The 16,730-nt window shown below is 39.7% G+C and overlaps 1 protein-coding gene across 1 annotated transcript in view; it reads left to right on the forward strand.

The window, feature by feature from the left end:
- LOC137084907 (NACHT, LRR and PYD domains-containing protein 3-like) overlaps nt 1-15,425 on the forward strand; it is a 61,109-nt gene extending 45,684 nt beyond the window's left edge. The window contains exons 9-12 of the mRNA XM_067451463.1: nt 7,009-7,182; nt 11,414-11,587; nt 14,466-14,639; nt 14,968-15,425. Coding sequence (XP_067307564.1) covers nt 7,009-7,182; nt 11,414-11,587; nt 14,466-14,639; nt 14,968-14,992 — 547 coding nt within the window. The 3' untranslated portion in view covers nt 14,993-15,425. The remainder of the gene's footprint in view (nt 1-7,008; nt 7,183-11,413; nt 11,588-14,465; nt 14,640-14,967) is intronic.
- The last annotated feature ends 1,305 nt before the right edge of the window (nt 15,426-16,730 follow it).

The following is a 16,730-nucleotide window of genomic DNA, read 5'->3' on the forward strand; positions in this document are numbered from 1 at the left end:
TCTCGGAACAGCCTATTCGTTCAGAAATTTCTTTCTGTGTCTTACCCTCTCGCTTGAGGGTGTCAATGATGGCCTTCTGGACAGCAGTCAGGTCGGCAGTCTTACCCATGATTGTGGTTTTGAGTAATGAGCCAGGCTGGGAGTTTTTAAAAGCCTCAGGAATCTTTTGCAGGTGTTTAGTAGGGCTGTAACGATACACCAAACCCACGATTCGGTTCGTATCACGATTTTTGACCCACGGTACGATACAAACCTCGATATGGGGGGGACAAAACAGTTTTATTCTGTACAGTATTCTGTAGCCTATTTTGCCGTCAATACCATATATCTGTATGGTCAATAGGCTACTGCCGACGTTTTCTTTGCGGTACCAATAGGCAATATATATTTAACATGAAGTATAGGGCCTCCTGTACATCAATACAGGAGGCCCTATACCGCGTCAGACACGCTTCTGGTGTGCAAAGAACCTGTTGGACCTGGACAGGAAGGATAATTCTGGGAGTTGGAAGGGGTGTATCGCGATTCTGCCTTCTCACATCGCGATACAGGTTCGTGGACCTGCGTATTGCGATTTCGATTTCATATCGCATATCGTTACAGCCCTAGTGTTTAGAGTTAATTAGTTGATTCAGATGTTGATTCAGGTGATTAGGTTAATAGCTCGTTTAGAGAACCTTTTCATGATATGCTAATTTTTTGAGATTTTGGGTTTTCATGATGTGTATGCCAAAATCATCAGAATTAAAACAATAAAAGACCTGAAATATTTTAGTTGGTGTGCAATGAATCCAAAATATATGAAATTTTAATTTTTATCATTACATTATGGAAAATAATGAACTTTTATCACAAAATGCTAATTTTTTGAGAAGGACCTGTATGTGTGTGTGTATGTATATGTATATATAATATACACTAGCCTACATTTTGTAGTATGCAGTTTTACAGATGCTAGAAATGTGGCTTTCAAATGAAAGATTGGTATCAAAGAGCACACCCAGGTACCTCAATGATGACGAGGGCTTGACAGAGCAGTCTTCAAGTGTTAGACATAGGGATGGGCATTTTTGTCAATTTTTCATTTCGATCATCGATAGGTCTCATCGATAGGCACGTGAGCTTGGCCTCCTTCATTATCATGAGTAAGGTGAGATCTCTTCCCAATAAGATTGACAAGCTGGTGGCGCTTACCCGACATCAGTGGGAGTATAGAAAGTGTTGCGTAATTGTGTTTTTGGAAACCTGGTTAACCCCACACATCCCAGACTCCACCATTTCATTGGATTATTTTCATCTGTGTCAGGCAGACAGGACTGAGGACAATGGAAAGAGGAAAGGAGGAGGTCTGGCTGTGTTTGTTAGTGAGATATGGTGTAAGCCAGGCCATTGTTCAGTGTAAATGGTACTGTGTAAAAGGGACATTGACCTGTTAGTGGTTAGCATGAGGACATATTAACTGCCACGGGAGTTCACGGACGTTTTGGTTTGGTTTGGTTACTTTATTGTCCCCGAGGGGAAATTCTGCTTGGGCACAGTGCATAGTTGCTTCTTAAAAGAACATCACAAACATAAAAAACACCACAGACATCACAGATCACACAAATACTGCTTGGGCATAAGGCAAAGGTAATTCATAAAAAAAAAAAAAAAAAAAACACATTATTGACAACTCAGGTCCATGAATGAAAGTGCATGTGCTAAAGTGCTTATATGTTTATTGCACGTTGCCCTAATAGCACCGGAATCATATATAAAGTTCTTTATTTTCCTTTCTTCCTCTTTCCCTTTGGACACAGCTCTATTTTACATTGTTCAGCAGCTTAATGGAGGCTGGCACAAATGATAATTTTAAGCGATTCGTTTTACATTTTGGTACCCGGAGTCTTCTTCCTGATGGCAGGGTTTCGTATTCAAGGAAGAGGGGATGTTTAAGATCAGATTTAATTTTCATAGCCTGTTTCATAATTGTCTGATCATACAGGGTCTGAATAGGCTCATAGTCTCTCCTTCCTATAATTTTCATAGCCGTTTTGTGCATGTTGGCAAGCTTGTTTTTCAGTTTTAGTGTTAAGTTGCCAAACCAAGCACTAATTCCATATCTGATGACACTCTCCAATATTGCACGGTAGAAGATCATCATGATCTGACTGCTCACTCCATACAACCTTAATCGCCGCAGAAAATAAAGCCTCTGCTGCAGTTTATTGCACAGGTTATCAACATGTGTATTCCAGCAGAGAAGATTATCGATGTGGACACCTAAGTATTTGTATGAGGACACCTGAGTTACTTCCTGGTTTTTAATGACCACTGGCTTGTGGTCTGTAACTTTCCTCGGGTCAAAGACCATCTCCTTTGTTTTATGAATGTTTAAAAATAGATAATTTCTGTCACACCATTTAACGAATGTATCTATTTCATCTTGGAACATAGAGGAGTCTACATCCTTGTATAAAAGGCTCAAGATCGCGGTATCATCTGCAAATTTCATTATATAGTTGTTAACGTGAAATTTCCTACAGTCATTGGTGTACAATGTAAACAGTATTGGTGACACTACACAACCTTGAGGAACTCCTGTGTTACAGTATTTGACCTCCGATAGTGTCCTGTTGACCCTCACTTGCTGTGCCCTGTTGTTTAAAAAAGAATAAAACCATTTAATTAAGATAGTATTAACGTTCATGTTTTTAAGCTTCTCTAAAAGCACATGAGTTTGGACTGTGTTAAAAGCTGAACTAAAGTCGACAAACAAGATTCTAGCATAAGCGTTTATGTTTTCGAGGTGTTTAGAAATAAAGTGAGAGATGCATAGAATTGCGTCATCAGTGCTGCGTTCTTGCTTATAGGCAAACTGGTACACATCTATAGCTATAGCACAGGTTATAGCTGTGTATGTCTCCCACTCTGCTAAAGCAGACACTGCCTGTGATACACTTCTCTTAGTTACCAGCAGCCTGCAGACACAGCACCCACAGGCTCTCTTCCTGTTCTCTGGTGACTTCAACATTTACACAGTATGTCAACTGTCCCACCAGAGACAATAAAACACTGGATTTATTTTATGTAAACTCCAATAAGGTATACTCCCACTCACCCCCTCCCTCCCCTTGGCAGAGCTGACCACAACATTGTCCAGCTACATCATGTGTATAGACCTGTAGTGCACATGAAGCCTGTGGAGCCCCGTCTGGTGAAGAGATGGACTACTGAGAGTGAGGAGGCTCTAAGGGACTGCTTCAACATTACTGAGTGGACTGAGCTGGTGATACCAATGGGTATGACCTCTGGCCATACACATCTCTACACCTCATCATTGTTCCACGGACTCACATGCCCTATCACACTGCCCCTGACCTTCACATCGGCCCAGGTGAGAAAAGAGCTGAGAAGGATCAAAGCACGGAAAGCAGCTGGACCAGACGGCTTCAGCTCCAGGTTCCAGGGATTATTGGACATGTCTTCAGTCTGAGCCTAAAGCTGAGGGTAATACCACAGTTATGGAAGAGCTCCTGTTTAGTACCAGTGCCCAAGACACTGCACGCTAAGGACTTCAGCAGCTTCAGGCCGGTGGCTCTCACGTCACATCTGATGAAGACATTGGAGAGACTGGTCCTGAGCCACCTCCGCTTGAAGGTGAGCTTAGCGATGGACCCACTGCAGTTTGCCTAAAGACCTGGGACCGGAGTGGAGGATGCTGTGATCTTCTTATTACATCGTGCTCTAACTTACCTGGAGAAGCCCGGCAGCACTGTGAGGATTCTATTTGTTAACTTCTCAAACATGTTCAACACCATACAGCCAGTGCTTCTGGGAGACAAGCTTGCACGGTCTGGAGTGGACTTACATCTGGCTGAGTGGATTTTGGACTACCTGACAAACAGTTCCCAGTTTGTGAGAGCCTATGACTGTGTGTCTGATTCCATGACCTGCAGTGTGGGTGTCCCTCAGGGCATGGTGCTCATGCCCTCCCTCTTCACCCTCTATACGGCATGTGGGTTACAGAAGGGTCCTGGCGAAACTGTCATCAATGCTGGTCCATGAGTCCCACCCTATGCAGGACACACTGTCAGCTCTGCGGAGCAGCTTCAGTGACAGACTGCTCCCTCCTCAGTGTGTGAAGGAGAGATACCGCAGGTCTTTGCTTCCCGCTGCAGTCAAACTGTACAATGAACACTGCTAATCATAAAACTGTTTTTACAGCTTAAAATATTTTTGTAATATTTAACTGTGTATTTTTTTTACATGTGATGCATGTTAGCATTAACTATGTATATTTATAGTTCATATCACACCAGCAAAAAAGAAATAAAATACAAAAATACACAAAACAAAGTGCAGTGATGAGCTCAACACCACAGTAGCCATCTCATTACTGCGGTATGGCAGCAATTGTATACCCTAATGTAATCCAGGCCACTAAAGGGTTAAAAATAGAATCTTGAGAAAAAAAATCTATCATGCTTTATATGGAGAAAAAGAATGTTATTAACTCAAAATGTACTTCAATTAATAAGAGAAATTGATACTTACAAATATTTTTGTTATATGCAAATTGAAACTAGTCAGAGTAATCTGAGAATGCAGATTGGTTGAAATAGAGGTTAGTCCCACCCCCCTAGAGATTGGTTTAAGGGAGAATTCAAGTGACTATGTTTAGGTTGCAGAGCTCTAATAAGAGATTAAAAAAACTGCAAATTGAGCTTGAACCTTTGGGAAGTGCGTTGTATCAAACATGATTGCGTGTAGATACATTTGAGTATGAGAACGAGATGATTTCCCTGAAGACATCTGAATCAACGTGTTTACAATTATTTTTTTTCAATTCTTTCCTTTTTGTTTTTTGGATTATCTCTCTCTTTTCTTTGTGTATATGCAAGTGAATGTGTATATGCTGAGCTCCAGCGATTGAGATTGTCATTGTGGAATTGTCCTTGTCTGTTGCTGTGTGCACGTTGCTTGGACTATCTGTTTCGTATCTGGTGATGTGATTTCAAGAGTGTGAAATATCAATTGGTAAGACAAAACAGCTTTTCTTACTTCTTATACTATTTTTCTTTCTTCTTTCTTTTTTTTTGATTGAGATACAGATTTTTCACAGAATTAACTGAATTTTCATCAACCGTGTGTTTTTATTTCATCAACAATACTGTTTTTATTTATTTTTAATATATTTTTGTTGCCATTTTTTATCTTACATTTCAAAAGTCATTAAGAAAAAGTCCAAGAAAACAAGAGCCATCCAAAAATATTTTTTTCTTGTTAACATTTATTTTTGATGTCTGAGATGTCAGTTCCTTCTTGCTCTTATGGTGCATCAGTTTTTTTTTCCTCCAGAGAGTCGCACTTAAGCCCCGTTTCCACCAAAATTACCCGGAACAATTTGTACCAGGAACTTTTTTACAGGAACTTTTCTCCCCCCCAGACCTGCAACTGTCTGCGTTTCCACCGCAATAAAGTTCCATGAAGATTAGGCAAATTAGTCCGGTGATGTAAGACTGGGTTCGACTGCTCCTCCAAGTCAGTGACGGACAGTAATCATTTTTGTGTGTACCGATTGAAAGATTTAATTGTCTGTTTACATGAGACGTTGTCTAAACCGATCTGGTGTTTACATGTGATGACTTTCAATCACAATCATTTTGTCACATGCAGTTTGTCTGCCGCATCAAAAATGACAGCGCTGTTTTCTCCAGCAGCTGGAATGTGTTAACTATAGCCATAGCAACTCTTAACGGCCACCAGGACTAATAAAGTATTATATAAGCTATTTATTTGTTGTAAAGTTTAATAATCATCTCAGAAAAAAAAATTCTTCTGTCAGGCACAGTTAAAGTAAAAACTGCCTGGGGCAATATACGCCCAACATTATCTTCATAACTTACGAAATAAAAAGTGTACCCCTCAGAAAAAAAAACTTTCCTCTCTTTTCAACATGAGCCCGGCGCACGCTGTCACGTCATGTAAGGACGCACACTTAAAAGTAATCGGTCAGGTCGTTTACATGGTGAAAAATATAGACTGTAAAAAAATTTATAACGAATATGGAAGAGATTCAAGCTGTGCTGCTTTTGCTGGTTATGTATAGGTTTACTAAGAGGTAATTAACAACGACAGAAAAGAGCACTAATATGCAGATTCAGCAGCATGCAGCATATTCAGAAAGCTTGTAAAGATAGATTTAAAATGACAATGTATATTATTATCAGCTCTTACGGACATTGCACGTGAGATGGCTGAGACGAATATGCGCCATCAGACAGAGAGCAAGACTGATATTTACTGAACGTAGACCGAACCTCGCAAAAGACTTTTAAAAAAGCCGGTTGAAATAAAATGCTGCGTGAGCTAAACCAATCCGCATGTTCAATGCCCAAGTCCCGTCCCTCGAAAGTTCCTGAACTTTGAAAAAGTACTACATCGCGAGCAGGGCCGTTTGGAGGGGGAAATATTTACCCGGAACTTCATTTAGACCCTGGTTTTCTGCGGTCTAAACACACCGAGTACCACCCAAAGTTCCTGGTTCCTGAGTAAAGTTCCTGTGGTGGAAACAGGGCTTAAGTCTTCTGTGACTGGTCCAAAAGTGATTTAACTACCCCTGCAGTAACGTGCTAAGGGTTACACTAACACACACTCACACACACAGTCAAAGCTCCCACACTCTCTCTCACAGTCACACACTCTCTCACACACACATACACACACAATGCGGTAATGCAGTTATTGTAGACCCTAATACACCAACACACACAGTCTTACACTCTCTCTCATACACACACACACACACTCCCTTACACACATTGGGTTTCCATGTTTTATGGGATTTTACAAAGAAATTGTGTTTTTATACTGTAAAAATTGATATTTTCTCCTCTAATTCTAACTGATGTATTTTAACAATGTGAACTAATGAGTATTTATATATATTTCATATTGACAGCATTGTTATTTAAGTGGTCATGTTTAGCTTTGGAAATAGACTTAATGTGTCATTCTTCTCTACAGGTTAAGGAAGTGTGGTGTCACAGATGAAGGATGTGCTGCTCTGGCTTCAGCTCTGAGATCAAACCCCTCACACCTAAAAACACTGAGTCTGTCTGAGAATAATCTAGGAGATTCAGGAGTGAAGCTGCTCTCTGCTGTACTGGAGAATCCTCTCTGTAAACTGGAGACACTGAGGTAAGATCATACGTGACCCTCACATGAAACTGAGTCTCTGGTTTGTGACGAGCAGGGCGGGCAAGAGCCGTGCGAGGCCGGTGTCGGGATTGCAAATGAACGTCACCTGTGACACTCATTTGAACACAATTCACAATGTGAATTATATAATTTAATTTAATCTTAAAGTAACTAAATGGAATAGGGTAATTAAACTATTGTTACATTTAGAGCTGTCACTCACAATTATTTTGGTAATTGAGTATTCAGGCAATTATTTTGACATTTAATTGAGTAATCTGAAGAGAATTGTTCATCAGAATCCAGGTTAATCAAATTCAAATCATGAGGCGAGAATCAGTGTCAGACAAGCAGGATAGTCAGACGAGGAGCAAACAAAATCAAAAGACCTCCCAACTCAGGATCAGAAACAGGCAGGTGTTCACAGCAGAAAGCAGTCCGGAAAGGAAAACGGTAACCCAGAACAACTCCAGTGTCAGTAACAGTCCAAATGGTCAGCAGTAAAGAGAGCAGTCTAAGACCAGGGAATTCTGGAGAGGAACAGGGGACTGCAACACAACTGGGCCCGAGAAAAAATGTGAGATAAACAGAAAACAAAATCAACTAAAAAAACAAAACTAGACCAGCAGCCATATCACCCTTTAGCCCAAGACTGGTTTCCCACTGATGCTAAGCAGGGCTGAGCCTGGTCAGTACCTGGATGGGAGACCTATTGGGAAAACTAGGTTGCTGCTGGTAGAGGTGTTAGTGAGGCCAGCAGGGGGCGCTCACCCTGTGGTCTGTGTGGGTCCTAACACCCTAGTAAAGTGATGGGGACACTATAATGTCAAAGAGCACCGTCCTTCGGATTAGACGTTAAACCGAGGTCCCGACTCTCTGTGGTCATTAAAACTCCCTTCGAATTGTCCTTCGATAAAGAGTAGGGGTGTAACCCTGGCATCCTGGCCAAATTTGCCCATTGGCCTCTGTCCATCATAGCCTCCTAATCATCCCCCTATCCTGATTGGCTTCATCACTCTGTCTCCTCTCCATCAATCAGCTGGTGTGTGGTGAGCGTTCTGGTGCAATATGGCTGATGTCGCATCATCCAGGTGGATGCTGTACACTGGTGGTGGTTAAAAAAATTCCCTCTTCTATATGTACAGCACTTTGAGTGCCTAGAAAGGTGCTTTATAAATGGAACAAATTATTAGACAAGAAAAAAATGGGCAAGTGAACGGCAAGCACCATAGAACACAATGGGAGAGAACAAAAGGAAAGAAAGGATAGATATAGCAGGGAAATCCAGCCATAAGGAAAAACTGCTGAGCGCAAACGAGCGGATGCGCAGATTGTGTAACACCAACTGCTCTGCACAAACAGATATGAAAAAGACAAAAACACAAAAGTACAAAGGAGGAAAAAAATAGAAGGATCAAACCCAAGTCCTGACACTACTGTTCAATAAATACCTGTGTGGTTCAGTTCAACCTCTCTCAAATGCAGTCACCGCCAGTGTTTTTGTCATTTTCACAAGTTTTCATGGCTCACAGAATTATCATAACATGGAAACATATCAATTCAAGTTTCGTGCATTCTTTTTTAATCAACTCTTGAATGTGGGTTCAGAAGAAAAATCGAGTTTTAAAGACTAACATTACATCCAGATCAGACTAAGAACAATGATAAAACAGATGTAGTAACTGTTGGATCGAGTCCTTCAACACATCAAAGATTCAGTCCTATAGCTTGTCCTGGGGCGACATTTCATTCAATAACAGACGTTTTCTTTATATCAGGGGTCTCAAACTCAATTTACCTGGGAGCCAGTGGAGGTAGACTCTGGGTCAGGCTGGGCCGCATGAAGTATTCCACACACAAAAAAAAAGAGCACAACTGATCCAGTCTTCTCAATTATTATTAAAAGTTTATTATTCTTTATTATTAACAGTTCTTCAACATGAATGGTTCTTCTCAATATGAACTGTCCTTCTGAATTTGAACTTTCCTTCTGAACAAGGGTTCTTTATTAACATAATGTTTTCTTGCCTACTCTATTTTTTATTTTATTTTATAAAGCCTATAGAAATTAAATCATTATGTAAGAATGAAATAATGAATGATTTTAATTGTATTTAAAATAATAGATTAATTCAAAATAAGGCCGTAACCAGGTCAAACAGAACAGGAAACAAAATGCTTGGAAATAATCTTTTTGGGAATATTTGCAAACAATATTTGCATTGATTTGCGTCAAATACATTATTAGTCATGAGATTCTTTGCATGAGTGATTAAATATGTAATTCTACTATGTTTATACTACGGGGCCCGTTGAATGCTTGAATCTGATTGGCCAATGAACATTCTGAGATGTGCAATTATTTTCTGGGAAAAACACAGCGAACGTAGTTCCAGGCAGCTCTCTTGACCACATTACAGTTCCATATCACTTCGCATAGGTAACTGTAATAACGAAAATTACAGGATAAAAAAACAACAACAACAACATAAAGCAAAGGCTACATGTGACATTTTTTCACTAGCGAGGTAATAACAGCGCTGTTTAGATACGCACAGGGCTAAATCACACAAGCTCTCTCTCTCTTTCTAATAACTTCATTAATAACTGCAGTAGAATGCTATCAACGCCTCAAGATTACCTTAACAACTTTAAAATGACATTTCGGAACTATCAAAAGAGCTGTTGGATGAGAGGCGGAAGAAATAGTCCTACTCACAATAGCGATTTAAGTACAAAAATAATGCACACCTGAGGTGTGTAACGGCTACTCCCCTTCGCGTCGTGACTGCATCACCACCTCGGGTGTGCATTATTTTTCTAATAATCAACGGCCTGTCGTCAATTATTCCTTACAGATCCACTATTGATATTTGAATTTCCCAGTGGTCTGGTAGAATTTTAGTAAACTGTCTCAAAGGTTTTGAGCTCCAGTCCTAGTTTTTTTTAAAGATGTTCATCAATGATTGTACACTCTTAGAAGAAAAGGTTCTATCGGTGCTACGTATTTGGAACCTTTAAAAGGTTATATATAGATATACTCCAAAGACCCTTTTATGCTAAAAGGGTTCTAAAATGACAAGAAAGAACCCTTTTGGCACTTAAAAAGGGTTCTATATAGAACACTGCAAAAAAATGCATTTCTTACCAATGAAAAAAATGCATTTCTTATCTTAGCAAAAACTCTCTTAATTTTGAGTTATTTTTTGGCAAAATAAGACAATTACTTTTGCTTGTCTAGTATATACTTCTTGTTTTAAGAACGTTTAGATTTTTGGACTAGAAACAAGACAAAAATACTAAGTAAGAAAACCATTTTTTGAAGTGAAACTTTTAGGGATTCCAACTACGTAGCACCGATAGAACCTTTTCTTCTAAGAGTGTATATTAAGATTCATGGACATGTTGAATTGTGTGCATTTGTTTTTTATTTTTTATTTAGTCACACACACACAGTCTCTCTCCGCAACAGCGATAGATTGACGCACTCGTGTGTGTGTGTGTGTGTGTGTGTGTGTGTGTGTGCGCGCGCGTGTGTCTGTGTGCGTGAAGGAAAACTGTGTACGAACGCGGTGTCAACTAATTATACTGCCTGAGAGAGGGCAAAGTAGATCTCACACATACACACACACGAAGCAAGGCAGCGTAGCAAGGGCGGCACACTCAACGAATCAGCAAAAAGCTGTTTTTAAGAACAATGCGCGGCCCGCATTTACACTAAACTTTGATATTAAGCCTGTGGGCCGCGAGTTTGAGACCCCTGTTTTATATGCTGTTTATTGCTGATGATCGCATTATTTTTCATATGCATCTTCTTATATGAGATAGCTTGTTTCTGTTTCTTTTTTCCCTGTGTTTTGATTAGGGGATTTTCGTTCAGGAGATGCGTAATAGCGCCTCTACAGTATACAGTAACAAACAGTTAGCATAAAACAGTGAAAACAGAAATACAGTAAATATTTGTCAATGACAGGGAAGCTGTCACATGCCTGTCTTGTCTTGTGTAGCACATGGGTATATTGTTATTTTGGGCATGTGTTCATGTCTCTGTCAGACCCCTCCCCATTGTTCTCAATCTCATCATTGGTGTATTTGCCCTACCTGTGTTGTGGTACACAACATGAACTTATGAGTATATATATTTCATATTGACAGCATTGTTGTTTATTTTGTTTAAGTGGTCATGTTTAGCTTTGGAGATTGACTTAATGTGTGTCATTGTTCTTTACAGGTTAATGAAATGTGGTATCACAGATGAAGGTTGTGCTGCTCTGGCTTCAGCTCTGAGATCAAACCCCTCACACCTGAGACATCTGGATCTGTATGATAATAATCTAGGAGACTCAGGAGTGAAGCTGCTCTCTGCTGTACTGGAGAACCTTCACTGTAAACTGGAGAAGCTGTGGTAAGATTATACGTGACTCTTACATGAAACTGAGTCTCTGTGTGTGATGAGCAGGGCAGCTGAGAACCGTGAGTGAACGGCGCAAGACCAGTGACCTGATTGCAAATTCACACTTGTGCATAACACTGTGAACTTTATTATTTAATTTATTCTTAAAGTAACAAAATGGATTAGGGGAATCAAACTATTGTCAAACTATTATAGAGCTGTCACTAACGATTATTTTGGTAATCGAGCATTCGGTCAATTGTTTTGACAATGTAAAGTGGGTTCAATCTCACTTGACACGATGCTCTCATTCAGCCAAGTTTCTGTAATTGCCAAAACACAGGCGTTTCTGTATTCATGCATATAGTGAAGATTTGCTGTCAATTCCTCTGTTTTCCCCCACATGGATTGGGCATTAATCAATAAACCGTAGGCAAGGGAGATTTATTTCCCAAGTTTTTTAATCTCTGTCGAATCCCACCTCTTCTGCCTGGTCCCCGTTTAAGGGGTTCTAATGGCCTCACCTTGTGAAGATTTCAAATAGCTTGGTATACTGTGGTAGGATGCTGACTCAGTGTGTTTGTTGCGCTGGAGTACAAATTCCCGGCTATACAAAACAACTCCGCCTGCGGCTTTTTTGGCATTTAGTGCATTAATTAAATTAATACTTAAAATCCATATAATAAGTCCAACAATCCATCCATGAAACTCCATATTACCAGCGAGAGAAATAAATTGTTTATAAAAAAACGTAGACTTACTAACAAATAAACAAACTATTTGCACGTAGAACACACTGCAGGTCACCACAAAGCAGTGAGGTGCTTAGAGGGGTTTTTGCATGGCAGAAACAGATGTTGGCTCTTGTGTGAACTTAAACTTAAATTATTAATCTTCTTCTGTGATATAATTTTTCCCCAACAATGATTAATCGAGTAATCAGATTTTAATAAAAGTTTTAGATCGACCGATAAATCTGTTTCCCAATATTTTGCTCTATTTAAGCATTTTCCCATTATTGGGGATCAGTTTTGTAATATCGTTTTCACAGATAAATAGCACCATCTTGAGGTCATTTGTGTGCAAGTCTCACTGCACTCCCCTTAACTTTACCCTTAAACTGACCCACACCACCACACCTGTCCCTAAGTCTAGCCGTGTCCCACCTCAATATCAGCAAAGATGTTTTGCAATACAATTTGAAAACAGTAAGTATATTGTACTTATTTTTTTATGTAAGTACATAGTACTTAAGGACACCTTATATAAAGTGAGGCCACATGGGTTAAAAAAAACAGCCATGAATGAGTGTATGTTGGAAATAAAAATGGTGAATTTATTTCTCTCTCTCTCTCTCTCTCTCTCTCTCTCTCTCTCTCGCTCTCTGTGTTGACTGTGCTCGTCTATATGTGCTTACTATAATTGTGAAAAACAGAAATAACAATATATAAATATCAGTTCTATATATCGGTTATCGGGCTCATAAACATGCAAATAATATTGGTCGATCTCTATTAAAAATAGACCTAAGCAAACAATGGGCTTTAAAATGAATTAAAATACAAATATAATAACAATGTGGCAATAATATTTGGTTCTAAAAGTATCAAAAGCAAGTAATCTGTTAAAATACATAATATACATTGTATAAACAATCATATTATGTATTAAAACAAATGCCTGCAGAGGGTGCCAAGATATTGACGTATTCTCCTGTGTTGGTGTAGGTTTATAAAATGATTTACCACACAAATCTGATGAAATGGCACACATTGTGTTCACAGATGAACGTTATAAGAGAGCATATGCAAAAAACTCACAGCATATGCAGAGCTTGAGTTTGAGGCACTCCACTCACATTTACTGTGAACGAAGCCGTCCTGAAACACTGAGAAATATTAAACCCGCAGGGCATATATTTATTGTCAGGACTGCAAAGGAGAGACAGGAGGATCCAATAGCGATAGATTACTTGTTTATTAGATAAAAGCAGCGACAACGCGTCGAAAATAAACAAGACTCAGACTTCAGACTGTGTAAGAACAGGTCAGGCAGATCCCAGTAGAGCAGCAGACGAGCCACACGGACAATGGCAGGTGCAGGCAGAAGATCTCAAGCGGAAGAACGAAGCAGGAATGCAGCGGCAATCCGTGGCAAACATTGTGTTTCCATGTTTTATGGGGACTTTCCATAGGCGTAATGGTTTTATACTGTATAAACTGTATATTTTATCTCCCTACAATGCCTCTACCCCTAAACCTACCCATCACAGGACACATTTTGCATTTTTACATTTTAAAAAAATCATCACTTAGTATGATTTATAAGAGGTTTTCTTCATGGGGACCAAAAATTGTCCTCACAAGGACAAGGATTTCGGATATTGCAATCTTTGTGGGGACATTTTTTCTCCATAACATAGGGTTTACCAGGCCACACACACACACGCACACAGTCACACACACAGACACACAGTCACACACAGGCACAGTCATAAACAAACAGACACACTCATAAACAAACAGACACACTCACAAAGACAAACACACACACACACGCACAGACACACACAAACAAAACACACACCGACACACACACACACACACTCTCTCTCTCTCTCTCTCTCTCTCTCTCTCTCTCACACACACACACACACACACACACACACACACACAAGGTCACACATACACACTCTCTCTCACACACATTGGGTTTCCATGTTTTATTGGACTTTCCACAGAAATGTTTTTATACTGTACAAACTGTATATTCTCTCCTCTAATCCTAACTGATGTATTTTAACAACGTGAACTAATGAGTATTTATATATTTCATATTGACAGCATTGTTATATATTAAAAAAAATATTTTGTGTCATTTTTCTCTACAGGTTGAGGAGCTGTGGTGTCACAGATGAAGGTTGTGCTGCTCTGGCTTCAGCTCTGAGATCAAACCCCTCACACCTGAGAGATCTTGATCTGGATTGGAATAATCTAGGAGATTCAGGAGTGAAGCTGCTCTCTGATCTGAGGGATGATCCTCATTATAAACTGGAGACACTAAAGTAACAATAGTTTTTAACAGTTTCCATTATCCTATTTTCATTTAAAGTTCAAATGTCTGTTTTACTCTCTAGAAATAAAAGGAAGTGTGTAGTGGAGTGTAATGATCATTTCTGCTGGTTCTGTATCAGCTGTCCGTTGCGTGAAAGTGACCTTTCATGACCTTTTGATGTTGTAAAGTGACTTTGAGCATCAGATAGAAGCTACATTACCATGTTTGAGAATTAATTAATAAAGCTTATCTAGTTAGTGCTCAGTTTTCTTATGAAAAGATGTGACAGACGTAATGTCTCATACTGCTTATGTGACTGTGTGTGTGTTTTATTTTAGGATTGACAATCAGAGGACAGTCTGATGTTCTGCTGATGATCAGATGGTGAATAAGGATCCACTACAGAGACTCACAGTCAACAGAATCAACAGAGACTGAAGATACAGTGACTTCACTGTTATAAATTAAGACTTCATTTAGATTTCAACGATCCTCTGACAGACCTGATGAGGCGGCAGTGAAACAAAGCAGCAAATCACAGCAGCAATTCACTTTCTCATTCACAGATTAACCAGTTTATTTCCATAAACACACAGTATAAACTCAAAAGGTGTGTTTTTTGTTACAGAGAGAATATAGAGCCTGAATGTGTGTGTGTGTGAGACCAGCAGAGGGAGACAAAGACTAATGAAAGATTAATTTACAAACAGTGGAAGCTTGAGTGTATAATCATGTTTATAATAATAGTTGTATTACATTTGTATTAATGTATTAAAGGGGTCATGTGATGCGTTTTCATGTTTTCCTTTCTCTTTAGTGTCGCCTATAAAAACCACAATGACCAAAGTGCGGTTCATCTCGCTCTATCTGTTCAGCACTAGCTCATGCTGATGACGTTTATTCTTCTATAATAACGTGTGTCGTAGCCTGAGATTCAAAATGGGTCATCATCGTACAGTCTACACACACACCGTACCCAAGTTCATCAGATCTGTGTCGTTCAGCGTGATCTGTAATGATCTTACAGGATTGGTGAAATCACACCGTCTGTAGCAGGAATAAAAGAGAAGGCAGATCCAGATCAGATTAAACACCTCGATCGGATTCTCCCTCACAGAGCTACGTCACTCGGTGGAAATATTAGCATAATGTCGCCCACGCAAAGAAAGAAGGTGTGACTTCAGTTGTCAGTTGTGGAGTGTGTGTGTGTGTGTGTGTGTGTGTGTGTGTGTATATATTATTTGGCCTTCTGAAAGTGGACGCAATCAGGAGTCAGTTGACCAGATTTATTTACAACACTGTCCAAATGTGTGTGTGTGAAGTGTATTTTACAGAGGACAGTTTCCTGAACCTGTGAGAGCACAAGACCGACTGTGCACAAAGACTATTGCTATAAAATGGGGCAATTCCAACTGTGAATCTCTTCTGAATTAATTATTATTAATTTCAATCTGATGGGATTTTACTATTAAATGAAATGCGTGAATCTGAAACGTCCGTCATCCTGCATTTCTGATGTGCTTAAAGTTTGAGTGTAGATTAATCACAAAAATCAGATGAGAGAAAAATGAGACGAGAATCATTATCATGTTATAAATTCTGACAAAAGCTTGGGTGCAATTAAAGGTGCAATTTGTAACATTCTAGCAGTAAAATATCACAACACAGGCCAGTGTTATATATTTTGTTCAGTCGAGTACTTAGCAACCACATAGCCACCCTAACATCCACCTGAGTAGCCTAGCAACCGCATAGAAACCACCTGAGTACCCTGGCAAACACAGCAACACCCTAGCAAACACCTGAGTACCCTAGCAACCACATAGCAACACCCTAGCAACCACCCCAGTACCTTAGACAACTGCATAGCAACCACCCAGAGTACCCTAGCAACCATCCAGAATACCTTAGCAACCACCCCAAGTATCCTAGCAAACTGCATAGCAATCACCTGAGTACCTCAGCAACCATGAAGCAAGACCTCAGTAACCCTCCAAGCACTGTAGAAACCACATAGCAACCACCCTAGCAACCACCTGAGTACCCGACCAAACATAACATCCTGGAAACCACACTGAGTACACTAGCAACAACATAGCAA

This window comes from Pseudorasbora parva, chromosome 8 (assembly GCF_024679245.1).
Source record: "Pseudorasbora parva isolate DD20220531a chromosome 8, ASM2467924v1, whole genome shotgun sequence".
Lineage (NCBI taxonomy): Eukaryota > Metazoa > Chordata > Actinopteri > Cypriniformes > Gobionidae > Pseudorasbora > Pseudorasbora parva.